Source organism: Lutjanus erythropterus, chromosome 20 (genome assembly GCF_056507025.1).
Source record: "Lutjanus erythropterus isolate fLutEry1 chromosome 20, fLutEry1.hap2, whole genome shotgun sequence".
Classification (NCBI taxonomy): Eukaryota; Metazoa; Chordata; class Actinopteri; order Lutjaniformes; family Lutjanidae; genus Lutjanus; species Lutjanus erythropterus.
Window position 1 is genome coordinate 12,767,893 of NC_139336.1, and position 14,324 is coordinate 12,782,216.

General features: G+C 39.6%; 1 protein-coding gene across 1 annotated transcript in view; it reads right to left on the reverse strand.

Annotated features, from left to right (window-relative positions):
- Positions 1–464: 464 nt before the first annotated feature.
- Positions 465–14,324, reverse strand: part of epha5 (EPH receptor A5) — a 76,898-nt gene continuing 63,038 nt past the window's right edge. Inside the window, exons 14-19 of the mRNA XM_084746359.1 lie at positions 12,169–12,236; positions 11,927–12,068; positions 10,119–10,268; positions 4,638–4,831; positions 3,204–3,368; positions 465–1,594 (exon numbers count right to left, since the gene is read on the reverse strand). Of these exons, the coding sequence (XP_084602485.1) occupies positions 1,483–1,594; positions 3,204–3,368; positions 4,638–4,831; positions 10,119–10,268; positions 11,927–12,068; positions 12,169–12,236 (831 nt within the window). The 3' untranslated portion in view covers positions 465–1,482. The remainder of the gene's footprint in view (positions 1,595–3,203; positions 3,369–4,637; positions 4,832–10,118; positions 10,269–11,926; positions 12,069–12,168; positions 12,237–14,324) is intronic.

Genomic DNA, 14,324 nt, shown 5'->3' on the forward strand with positions numbered 1-14,324 from the left:
TTCCGTTTGATTGAGTGTTCCAGCTCAGTCCTACTGGAAGTGCCTTTGATCATCACATGACATTTCCATTAGAAACTGTGTGACCGTTCCATTTGAGCATCTGATGTAGAACCTGCCTGAGGGTTCATCAGAATCTGGGTGAGGAGTCCGTTAGTGTCTGAGCAAACGTTCCAGTAGAATCTTGGTAAATAGTTCTGTTGAGTGAAGCCGTGTGTCTGATTGGATTGCGCAATGTTTTGCGTTAGAACCTTCACAAAGGTTCCCAGAAATTTGGGTGAATGTCCCACTATAACATGCATGTATCCAGACTATGAAGCGACTTTCCATTAGAATCTGCATGGTTGGATAGCTGAGTGAGTTCTGCAAGATCTCAAAGATTCCTACAGATCTTCAGAGAATAAATGACAACAAAGTTGAATGTCTTACACAATCTGCAGCTTCATTCAGAAACTGTTTTTAAGGACCATAATTGTTCCATTGCCACATTCTATCCCTATGTGACAGCATATACATATCAAACATAAGAGGTCGATGGTGCAGCAGAGCGTTGTGTTCTGTGTAGTGCTATACATTCAGCCAGACGGACAGATATAGAGTATCCTTATGCCTAAAGCCTTGTATCTTTGCACACTTTTCTTTTTTAGGTTCATTAAGATCCAGACTCATCACCAGCTTTCTTTGCTGCTGTCCTTTGCTAAATTTCAGCCTCTTCAAACAATGAATGTTGCCATATGTACTCTTTTCTTGCATTGCCTTGGAAGATGATGAAGTATATGATGCTGAATTCGGGTCTGGATCCAACAAAAAAAAAAATCCAAAGCACATCAGCATGGCAATGCGAAGACTACAGCCAATGAAGATTTTGCTCTTGGTCCATTATTACATGTTCATCCTGCCTGAGAATGGTGTTCAATTCAATTACTCGTGATGGAGCTGTAATTCCAGAGAAAACTGCAAGAGTAAAAGTCAGTACTGTTCAGATCCACTGGTTTCAGATCACCTGAGACAGGTTTGAAACCGCTGCATGAAACTCCCGTAGTTGTGAGACAGCCAAAAAGTGCTGGTTGCTCTTAGAGCCAGGTCTGCAGTCAATGTTTCATTGTTGATCTGAGAGAATCCAAACTGCACAGAGATGTCAGAATCTCCAAGATTCACACAAATGGAATAATTAGAATGATAAGTCCAGTTCAGTTTAGCTCGCCACCACCTTCCCTTCATGTAGCACCAGTCAGTTAAGTTCAGTTTTAGTGCTGCAATGTCAAACGTCCCCAGTGACACCACAAGCAAACTCCACACACAAGAACCACAAAAATGTGGATCCTCCAGTTTAGATCCATAAACACTGTTTCCTTATCCATAGAAAGTGCTAAGCCGCTCTAGGTCCAACATCAAGTCTGAGTCCTTTCATCACATACTAGGTCCATATATTGTGTTTACGTTTATGTATGTTTGTGCGTGTGTGTGCATGCCTGTACATAAGCATCAGATGTTTACAGTAGAGTTGGTGTTGTTCATATGGACTCTCATCTCCTGAATGCTAGTGATGATTTTTTTCTGATGACCAGCGAGGTTCACTCCCACTCTTCGCAAATCCCTGAAAAACAGAAACAACAGGCACTTATTCATCAAGCAGTCTGCTAAAAAAAATCAAGAAACATATAATGTAAGTGACCATAATCCTTTCTTTCCCCCTTTTTTATGTTTAGGATTGAATTGATTCCTATAAAAATTCATTTATAATGCTATGGACAATTTTTTATTCTACAGTAGTACTGTTCCAAGTAAGCATTATAGAAGCTCTCAGTTCTATAAACGGTGCCAGATTTTTTATAACTGTTTCAATAGATCCTGCATTCTCATTTTGCTAACTAAAAAACTGTAATAATGAAAAATAAGTTCAGTTTTGTAAGTACTACAGGGAGTATCATTAAAACTGCACAACACTTGCTCGTTGAGTCTGAATTATCTCATTTTACCAGTATTCATTTTGTCAACGAAAAGTACATGTTGATGTCCTTCCATTTCATGACAAAATTGTACCGACGATGTAAATGAAGAACTATGACAACATCTCTGTTCACTATACCCTGATGAGTAAAGATGAGACATAGTGTGGTTGGCTCTGCTCAGGTGGAGCAACTAAGATCACAGTAATTATCTATCTCAAAGCACTAATAAATCTAGTGAGCTTAAGAAGGTGAGTGAATCCATTAGCTGCTGCTGAAGAGAATAAAGAAAAAGAAAAAAGGGAGAAATGACCTGTGAACACTTTTTCCTCTAATATTAAAACTGAAAGAAAGGCTGAGTTCCCAATCAGGACGGAGCGCCTTGTAAATTGAAGATGGTGGAAAAAAACAACCAATTTGAAAAGACCTCTTAGATCATATTGTCCTGCAGTGTGTGCCAACGTAAATATCAGTTATGTAAGCTGATTGATTTGATAACATGAATTCTAATGCCCTTTTAGGACTGAATTATATATAGTACAGCTCAAAGTTCTGTGTGTATTCAGGGTGCACTGGAGCCAAGCTTACTGTAAACATCTATTGATTTCTTACGACTCAAACACAGACACTAACTTAGACTATAAGTCTGTTTTAATTTTAGCCCCATGAAGAGTGAATACAGGTGATCTTTCCCAGGTGATACCTGTTTGCCTTTAAGGCAACTGCTGATTTATGAAATCAGAGGTCAGCTGAGTCAAACATGATGCTGAATTCAGCAGAAGACGTCAGTAATATATAAAAAGTCTGGTTTGTCAGGTAATAAACATTATCAGTGTCTGATAATCAACAATGATGAACCATGCAACAAACATGCAAGAAAGTAACACCTTCTCAGCCTAGATGACTTAACACATTGTTCAAGGTATGCATACTTCTCATTCCACTCACTAAATTCCACTGACGAAATGTCCACAATGAAAAACAGACTAAAACTTAATTTAAATTTTTTGTCAAAAAACAAGCAAACTTTTAATGAAAAAATAGTGCCTATAGAAAATGGTGAAAGTGAGGTTTGCGGATTGCCATGACCAACAGAGATTTTATACTGTAATCTTGAACTGCTGTAAGCACTGCAAACAACTTAACTCTATTTCGAGAGACAGATACCAAAAACATGAGTGACGAAAACCAAAACTGTCCACATGACAAGATGTCCAAGTGCTTGTCTGTTTTTGTATGTGTGTTAAGTGGTCTTACTCTGATGTCATCTGAGCCACGGTCTCCAGTGAAGAGTAACCTCCTTCCATGAAGAGCTCAGTGTATCGTCCCATCTTGATTGAGTCGAGCCACTCCCCTACTGACTGGCTTCGACTGCTGCAGCTCCCTTCTACACTGGCGTGCTCCACTAACAGGTTGGAAACCCTGGTGCATAAATGAAGATACAGCAAAAGAAAGACAGTGATCAAATTAAAGCAGGAGATTATGTATTATTTGAGACAGTGTTTGTCAGGATGTATTATCATAAATATTAAGGAGTGAGATTCACTTTGCAGTTAACTACATTTTGACAAAACGCCTGAGCTCAAAAGTCCTGACAGTTCCCAGTGAGGCTGCTACTTATGCATCATCACGCAAAGCTTAAAATTCTGTCCACTTAAAACTCTTTATCATTCAGCTCACTCTCCACGCTAACAAATACAGCTCTCCATGCTATCAAACAGTACTGTTCATGCTACCTAACAACATTCTCCACGCCACAGCTAGAACAGGAGTTTCATGTGGAACAAAAACCGGCCCTGTTGGTGTCTCTTTAATCTGGCTAACTGTCATATGTTATTGCATGGGCTGTTAGATATGGCATTGATTTATTTATGAGTGTGTTCCTGTGTGTGTTGGTGGGTGTGAACCTGATAAAAAGAGAGGAGGACAAAGGCTCTCGCATTATTTCATTATTTCTGCCAGGAAAATAAGGTAATGAGGTTGTCTGACTAACTGTCTGCTTCCGAGCACTTATAGCTGTTTCATGCCATTATACACTAATGCAATGCATATGCATAGTGGGGAAATACTAATTGAATGTTCAAATGTTGCGATAATCAAAAGATACCCCACTGAATACAATTCACCCTAATGCGTAGTTTCAAGAAAATCAAGCTACTTTCATTTATTTCTCTCCCCTTTGTTGCCAGCATGCAGCAGTTAGTGACTCTGTCCATCCTGATTTAATTATGCATCTACACAGGACTTCGAGAGAGACTCTATTTACATTTCATCTGAACGATGATGAGTCCATTAGCTTGCAGTGCAGAGTTTAATTCACTTAAGAATGAATTGGTCAATTAAAACAATGTATTTTCAGGATTATTTTTTTCTTGTGTCTTTTACAGGAAGTAGATGTAAGGACTGATTCCTGTAGGATTGAATACATTCAACATTTTTGTGAAAATGCTAAAATGAAAAGATATACACATTTCAATCATATATCAGTGTAAGAGCTGACCATCTACTGCTTAAATAAAATGTATTGGACTTTAAATTCAATAAATTTCTTCAAAATAAAACTACATAGGTTTGTGTCAAAATGACATATTAAGATGGCCATGTGTATCCGAGCAATTGCCATTATTTCAAAGGACATGTATCAAATTCCAAATAGATCTGTTACTGTTGGTTTTGGGTGTGAATTCATACCTATGTGAGGAGTTGACCAGTTTTTTTAACGAGCTGGGGTTGCGAATGAGTTTGTCTAGTAAACAGACAATCTCATCAAACTTGGGGCGGTTGCTTCGTTCTCGCTGCCAACAGTCCATCATTAGGTGGTACAGAGCCTCAGGGCAGTCCATGGGACCTGGCAACCTATAGCTCTCCTCTACCGCCTTTATTACCTGCAGACAGACAGGGGGATGGAGAGAGACACATATAGGTTAGTTTTATAAAGAGCCAAGAAGCGGTGCAATGCCTCAGGACAGTCCAAAGAACAAAGGACTAACAAAGGACTTTCTGTCATTTAGAAGTTGATAAAAAGAGTGAAATGACAGGAAAGAGTGAGAGAGTAAAGCCCAGTCTATACTGGTAGTATAAAATGTTTAGGGTCAGCAGAGTGAGGACTAGCAGAGCAGTGAAAACCTCTCATTTAAGTCTCAATCAACTGTGTTGCCTCCAAGTGGAAGTGTCTTGCATGTGTGCAGTAATAACACAGCAGTCAGTGCTGCTGCGCCTTACACATAAATGCGCATATAGCATCTCTCTTCATCCTACTTAACCAACTGCAACTAATCCGTTCATGTTAATTTTCATGATCCAGGCCACCCCGACCTGCACACTGACCGCAGTGGGTCATGTTAGCATCTGTGTTTGTTCCTCCAACTTTCTAAATCTGCCATTTGAATAGCAATGTGCCAGAGGTAGGTGCACCTGGCTCTTAAAGGCAATGGGAGATGACTTTCTGATTGATTTAATTCATATTACACCCAAAACACAGATGATTTACTGAGAGAGTAAATACAACTCCTTTGCACGTTGCGCTTTCACTTGTGCTATACACTGTATGCACTATAGATTGTCTAAACAGGGCTGTAAACCTCTTGCCATCATCATCTAATCCAATTAGTGATTTTTAAAAGATCATTATCACCCAGCAATATTATACGGATGACTGATCATCAGCTGATTCATCCTTAGCATTTAACCGTTTGATAGAGTGGGGGCAAAATAATTAATCCCTGTATTAGACCTGGCTTTATGTAAACTATGCACTGAGTCTTGGTTAAAGTTTAAAATACAATGATTGGTTTTAATGTTTTTTTTCAAGGGACTGCTGACTGTGTGTGTTTTTAGAAGCGTAATGAGATAATATAATGATGCAACATACACCACAACATTTGGAATGTTGACAGAAAAAAAGGTTAGAGAAAGAGATTTGGAAAATATGAGAAAAATCTGCTGCATGGACAAAGAAGTAGAGAATGAAGCTTTTCCAGGGCATGGAGTGGCACAACTTGTTTGACACCTGTACATGTAATATCTTTTTCACAGCAGGACCACACCAAACTTCAGCAAAACTAATGTTCCAATCTCAGTTCTCCCTGGCAAGATTTTGACTCCTGATATTTGCTCCAGGGATGCTCCTGCTCTCTATCTGACCTTACGCTCCTACAAACCGCCATGAAGTTCCCAAGCAAAAGCGATCCCCCTGTGTGGATCAACATTGTTTATTTGATATGCTGCATGGCCCAGTTAATCATTTCCGCAAGTAAAAAGATGCAGCACTGAATCACAGCAGCTTTTTTTTTTTGGGAGGGGGGCAGAATCGAGTTAGATGAATAATAAATAAACCTGGCTCTCTCTGTTAGCCCCTGCAGTGGAAAGCAGGCTGGAGTTCTCAGCCTAGTTCTGCCAGTGCAAGACACTGGAGGGAATTGATTTGTTGAGTTCATGACAGCCTTTACTTGTGTCAAATTCACACAAAAGACAGATGTGATAGCACTCCAATACACATGCATGCATGAAAGTTTACGTGCGCACGCACCAAAGCGCAAGAGAGAGGCGCGGCATCAAATCATTGCTGCGTGCTGAGAGGGAGAAGAACTACACACACAAAGCTGACTGGCAGGGAGGAAAGATCAGAGGAGGAAAATGAGAGACCGAGGTGGGAGACAGAAAGAGAAGGCGGACGAGAAGGCGAGAAAGAATACAGACAGAGATTGCATTTTGGTGAGACAAAAGGAGAGGACGAGAGGAAGGAGTGAGGAGGAAAAGGGGTAGAAATGGGAAACAGGAGGAGAAAGAAGCTTAGAGAAAGAGAGTGTGAGAGCCTGCTCTTCCTCGCGCAGATCAGAGAAAATCCAGCATAACGCTTTCAATTAAACATCAAACGTCTTCTCCTCTCCTCTCCGCTCCTCTCATCCTCCTCTCCTCTCTTCCCTCTCTCCACACTTCTCTGAGACAGACAGCCTAATAACCAAAAGGAGGAGGGAGGGGTCTGAGGCAGGGGATGAAGAGGTCACTGGAGGGCTGTGTGTGCATACGTTGCCTGTGTGTGTGCGCGTGTGTGTGTCTGTGGGTGGGTAATGAGTGCATGTGTGTGGTGTCTGAATCAAATGCTACATTCTCACTCATCACCGTGTGACAAGATTGCACTTCTGCTCATTAAAATGAACTCTGCACTATAATGTCGCTGCTACCCCCGCCTTCTCTTCCCATCACCCTCCTCTTCTTCTGACTCACTGTTCCTGGTCTCCTCTTTGATGAACAGGCACATGCAGGTCATCTGGTTACTTGCTGAGTAGAGCTAACATGCAACCACTAGAATCACACCACAACCATATTTACAAGTTTTGTCACACTTTATTTTACATTACACTAATAATATGTAACAAGCTGTACTTTGTATCAAATTATGCAAAAACTAGAAAAATTTATGTTACGTATTATACAGTATTAGACAATTTATTACACCTTTATTACACTTTATTAAAGGTAATTAGGGACACATTACAAGATAACTGTACTGTTAACTGAAGTGAAATCACATATCTGCAACTTGAAACACACCTTCTTTGGGTGGTCACATACAATCAGCAGAGAAGCCGAGATTGATGTCTACTTCTTTGATCAAATCCCATTATCTGCCTACAGTATTACAATAAGTCTGTGCAGTAGAGAAGTATTCTCTATAATTTTGGCCTTAACTTGGGAGATCTGGTTCACATATTCTTTTTAAATTTAAGTAGAAAACATTCATTTAGTTTATAGTATAGTTCTGTTCCACTGTGTCCCTAATTACCCTCTAAAAAAGTATAATAAGGGTATAACAGAAGGAAATAATACACTTTAGTTTATAGTACAGTTCTGTTGTAATGTGTCTCAAATTAAACTCCAGCAAAGTCTAATAAGGATCTGACTGTGGGAAATAATACACTTCAATTGACAGTACAGTTCAGGTGTAATGTGTCCCAAATTACCTTCTACTAAAGTCAAATAAAGGTTTCATCTAAAATTTTTTTTTGTCTGATTTGATACAAAGTATATCTTATTAGTGTACTGTAAAATAAAGTGAGACCCATGTTTTATGATTTTGCAATTGACCAAATATGTCAAAAATCCCATGAATAATGTTGCAACCAGGCAATACATTGCTGAATTTTGTTCACAAGCGATCTAAAATGGCTGCTCTATCGAGAGCCTAAGTGAGTGTAAAGCCCGCTATTTTCCCTGCCACATTTTTCTGCTTAGCACTGCACCTCGCTGAGTATTCACCTGTTTTAGCCTTCTGCTTACGCACACCTTTCTCTATGCCACACAATGCCTCTCTTTGTGTTTCCATTAAAGCTATTCATTCCCATTGTCAACACTTTGCAGTAATAGATTTATAATGATAGGTTCCCATACGGCCCTCCCTATTTCAACCCACATTTCAGCCTCCTGACATCTCCTACGTGTCATCTTCTCCCTCGATCATGTCTTCGTTGCCGTCTTCATTATACACAAGTTCCCAAGGAACAATGCAGTCAGCCTTGTGTTAACAGTGTCTACCCTTCTAAAAGTAAATACCTTTGCAAACCAAAGCACCAGACAAAGATATCTGTGGTTTTATGCTCTGTAAGTGTGTAAAATATGAAACAATTATGAACATACAAGGTTGAGGAAAACAGTCCTAGCTGGGGTTCAAAGTTAATTCTTGACTTTGGAAAGAGCAGTTAAGAAAAATTGCTGCTTCAAATGCTCAAATGCAATTTCCAAGGTCCTTAAAAGGACAGTTCAACCCCAAATCAAAAATACATATTTTTCTTCTGGCCTGTACTGCTATTTATTCATATAGATTGTTTTGGTGTGAGTTTTGGAGATACTGGCCATAGACATGTCTGCCTTCTCTTGAACGTAATAAGAGTAGATGGCACTCGGCTTGTGGTGCTCAAGGCGTCAAAAAACAAAAACATTTCAAATACTCAAAAGCAAGTCTCTTTCTAGAAATGATGAACTGCTCACTCAACACAATCCACAGACCTTGAGCACCACAAGCCAAGTGCCATCTACTCCCATTATATCTGAGAACACAGACAACTGTACAGCTGATGCATCCAAAACTTGGCAATTCACACCAAATTAATGGATGGCTAAATAGCACTGCGAGCCAGAGGAAAATTATGTATTTTTTGAATTCTGGGTGAATGATTTCTTTAAAGCAAAAGTTCAACATTTTGGGAAATACATATGTTTTCTTTCTGGTGGCACTTAGACGAGAAGCTTGAAACCAGGCTCATATGTCTGTAAAATATAAAGCTACAGCCAGCAGCTGATTAGATTAACATAGTATAATGACTGGAGTGGGGAAACGTATAGCTTGGCTCTGTCAAATGGTAAGAAATATGCCCTCCAGCAACTCTAAAAGTCACTCATTAACATTTTACATATCCGTGTGTAAAATGCCATGACAACTAGGAACCTCAGCCAACTCTCTCCTTTTCTGTTTCCTGTACTTAGATATATGTGCTAGGCTTGTCTATGTTGAAAAGAAAACCACAATTTTAAAAGTGAGTGAAATGATTGATTAAAAGATGTTGCAGGAGGACGCGTAAAAGCAACATAGTCACATCTTAAGTTAGTCAGTGTTAGCAAAACATTAGCTAGCGTCATCCAAGAAGCGGAGAAGAAAGTAAACACAAGCATGACAGGAAACGGCAAAAACACGAATCAACATCGCCATAGCGTTTACACGATTGAAATCGCTGATGGAGGACAAACGTTTTCACAGTGATGCCGAGGTTGCCTGTTTTCTGCTGGACAGGTAATTTATCCTACACACATAATTGTAGTTTGTTTGATAGCTTTCGCTCGCCATTTTGTCCGCTGACGGCCACCATACTCTTGGTGAGAGAGGGGCGGTGTCGGGGTAAATCCTCTTAGTTGCAATCTAAGGTTTGAACGTTACATGCCACTGGAAATCACTCACTTCTCCTTTAACCATCTTCAAAATTTGGTGTGCCTTTCAACATAGACCAACCAAACACATAGTATATATAAGTACAGTAAACAGAAAAGGACAAAAAACAGGCAGGACATAGGAAGGGTCAATTATGGGGCGAATAGTTCAAATCAAGACACATTCAGACCAACAAAAAATGTACAGCAATCACACAAACGATTTCCAAAACAATATCATGTCACACTTACATCTTGATTGGACATCTCCCAGTATGGCCTCTCTCCGTATGACATCACCTCCCACATGACAATCCCGTAACTCCACACATCGCTGGCTGAGGTGAACTTCCTGTACGCGATCGCCTCTGGAGCCGTCCAGCGAATAGGAATCTTTCCGCCCTGTGACAACATGAAAGAACATTAAAATAAAAAAATTAAAAAAAATACCTCAGTGGATTTACAGGAAACTAGGCTTAGAAAATGTAACCTCAGCTTTCCATTGACAACTTCTCAATGCGACAAATGACCTTCTGGTGTATGAATACAGCTGCAGCCATTCAAATGTTCTGCACTTTTTGTTACACAAGATGGAATCTAAGAGAACAGACCTTAATTGAGACACTTCTGCCGCATGTGGTCCAACCCACAATTTTCCTAATGAACACCAATTTAGGAACACATTCAAGATACAGAGTTTCACTTTCTTTTACTATTCCCTGTCCTAACTGTCGGGGGGCCCCACATTCCTCCACTTGTTTCCCTCATCTTCATTATCGCGCTTTCATTGCAAAGATAGAAAAGTTCACAGGATGACTGCTGAGTTCCAGAGGAAAATGTGTTTTTCGGCTGATGAGTAGTGAAATTAGCTTGATGCAGTATTGATGAACACAGCAGCGGGATGTCTCAGGGTCTGATTATTTGAAGGGTGTGAATTATGTTATTCTCACCGCTCTGTCAGGGAAAGAGAGCCAGACAAGCCAGAACGAGAGCGAGAGCAAGAAGAGATGTAGCCTGGCTGTGAGAGGTGACTGACAGGATATTTGGCGCTAAGGCAGCAAGACTCAGTGCTAATTGAGTGTTGTGGAGACTGAGCTGAGTACTAATTGGCCCTCCTCCTGCAGGAAGCAGCCCGTCTCTGGCTGACAGGACGCCACTCAGCCTGGGACACACAGCTCAATTTAAAAACCTGCTGCTGCCACTTGTGTGTGTGTGTGTGTGTTTGTGGATATGTACATATATGTGTGTTTTCAATATGAACAAGACTCTTGTGTCAGAGTTTCCCACTTAATCCAAAGTTTGATTCACAGCAATTGCCGCACACACACAGAGATACACACTGGATTAAGTAGAAATATCCTCAAAGGCACAACAGTGTGTCCTCTAATTTATCCTTCCTCTGTCTCTCTCACGCTGCTGCTGAAAAAATTAGTTCATTAATCGATTAGTAAACCAGGAACCCCCTCATGTATATCCCTTGGAATAATTTTTTAGTTATCTGAACGAACCACACAAGAGAAATTAATTAGAAACATTTTAGACACGTATTAAAAATATTTGCACCCATAACAGACCTACACACACATTAAGACAGTGTGTTGCACTCTAACATACATAAATAAAATTATTTTAATTAATATAAATAACATACAATAAAACATATAAAATAAAAATAAAATGTACATATATTATTACACTGTCATAACTATGTCATGAACATGAAGGAGTCTATGAATGTTTACTGTATGACTGTTGTCATTCATCATCTAAATAATTTTCAATTCAAACTGACATTATGTGAGATGTCCTTGTTATGACAACTTGACATTAACCAAGACAAAATAACCTTTCAATGTTTTTTCATGAAACTTGAAATTATTAATTTAAACTTAAAGAAACTGTTTAGCTTCATGTTTTAACATTACATTATGTGGTTGGTTTTGACACTGGCCTTCATGAGACCATTATAAGTGTGTCATGAATATTTTCCTTGACCTCAGTAAAGTGGTACACTTTGGACTTGTCACACAGATGTCAATATATGTTATGCACAGTCTTACCCGTGTAGTGTACGCAGCCTCTGGGTCATCTTCCAGGACTCGGGACAGGCCAAAATCAGACACTTTACACACAAGGTTACTGTTGACCAGGATGTTACGAGCTGCAAGATCACGGTGGACGTAGCCCATGTCGGACAGGTATCTGCATTTGCCAGCACAAAGGAGAGGATTAAACCTAAACACTGTGCCCTAATGATGTGTTCAGGAATGCTTTATATGTTTGTGTGGACTTATGTGTGTACCTCATGCCAGACGCAATGCCACGTAGCATCCCAACCAGCTGGATTACAGTGAACTGACCATCATTTTTCTAAAGAAAAGAAGGGAGAAATATCACATGACAAATGGTTTAAGATAAAATCCAAAATGCAACAAATCCACTCAAAGAAAATCATACATGATTTGGTTAATTGTCTCCCAGTAACCCACAATATAAACTCTGTTGACCCAGGATGATCTATATCCACTTCATGTAGCATACAGTCAAAGCAGTGCTTTTCCACAGTGTCTAAACAGCAATTGAGTCCCCAAGTGGTTTGACATTACAAACCAGCTGGAAAAAGCAGTGAAACAATTTGGTTCAATGCTGATCATTTCTTCTGAATTTTTTATGGTGTGTAGCCTGCAAAACTGGGTCAATACAGAAAGGCAAAAGAGAGAGGACTTGTATGACCTCTGCACTGAAACATGATAGCTAAGCGCCTAAACACACAATATGCAAATTCTGCTGCTTGGGGTCTCTGTCACATTAAAGCAATAAAAAAAACAGTTTGATGATGTCATGAAGCGGTGTACGATCATGGGAGTTGTTATCTGGACTTTTAAACAACCACCACTGCTGATGAAATGACATACAAAGCCCATATTTTCTTGGAAGTTCTAACAACTAGCTATTAGCTAGCAAAGGCTGCCTGGACTGCACTGTTACCATGAATAAACTGCACGTTTCTCTGTTTGAACATTGTCAGAGACAAAATATATAATATAGTCTAGTGTTTGTATACAATTTAATGCAAACATGTTACATGTTATAGCTTTAAAAGGTGCCTTCTAGCATGAAAACCACAGAGCAACTGATACACACAAAGCTGGTTCCTGTAACTTATAGTCTAGCAATTGACAGTAAACACATTATTGCAGCTTACTCTCATTTATATGTCTAATTCTCAGAAACAATCTAAATTAATCTATTTCTAATGATTACAATTTCCTAGATATCATAGCAATGATGATATCCATCTAATGAGCTGTTACATTCCTCTAATCTTGCCCGGAGCTCATTGCTGCCCTGCTGCCCAAAGTCACACCATGTTTTATGAAATCAGTCTCACCAGCTGAGCCGTGTCTCCCTTGAGCAAGTCACGGCCACTTTTTTCTCTCAAGCTCTGACTTAACCTTCTCTTGTGGGACCTTCAAATCTCCACACCCCAATGTTAATAATTAGGTCTTTCAATAAGTGAGGCAGAGAACTTTTTTGCCAAGGACAGAATGTGTTTTTTCTCTACTGAACCAATGCATGCTGGTCAGGGGGTAGCTCCTTGAAAGAGCTTGCAGACTTAAAAGAGTACAGTGCAGTCCTATAACGTTGTTCGACTTATGATGGGCTGTGTAAAAAAAAAAAATATTTAAATCAATGCAGCAAATCCAGAGATATCTTAAAGTTCCCCTTCGGACATGTTTTAGAGTATGTAGAAATACTGTTCTGATTAACAGTTTTTAAAAACTCGTTGAAAATTCACTGGAAGCACATCTACTCTTTCTCCCTCATTGAGAAATTCTGGACGTGGCCCTCTGTATCAGCATGGTGGGTGTAGTTAGCATATTTTTGTTTGAGTTGTTTACTAGCTTGTATCTGCAGTGATGGACAGCTAAGGCTAACTCTCACTCTCTGTACTAACAAGTCCACTCTGCGCTGGAGGTTTCAGGCTTCTTTGCCTGCAGTACAATGATTGGCTTTCGGATTTGTGACTCATGTGGCATCGCTTGAGGCACTTTGTACAGCTTCCTTTGGAGTCACAAAATGCTTCATACAACTTATACAGTAGTACTCCAGACTCAGATATTTGTAGAACTGTTTAATATTAGTGTCCTATCTGGAACCACCAGTTCCAGAAAGACTTTCATGTGTACAACTGTTTTTGTAGCGTATAAACAGCTACCAAAGAAAAGTGTTAACTTTTATACCATACTTATGAAAACAGTAAATTGTAGGACTGTAACTGCTCTTTCATTCCTGTGAAAACCCCTTCCACTAGGACTCCTCTTAGTTTTCTCTCAGTGACATCTCTCACTGTTAGTCTAAGCCTCAGCTCCTACAAGTCCACATGTAAACTGCCCATCTGCAGCAGAACATCGCAATTACATGTGAAATGAGATGTTAAGCCAAAGATGTGACTCA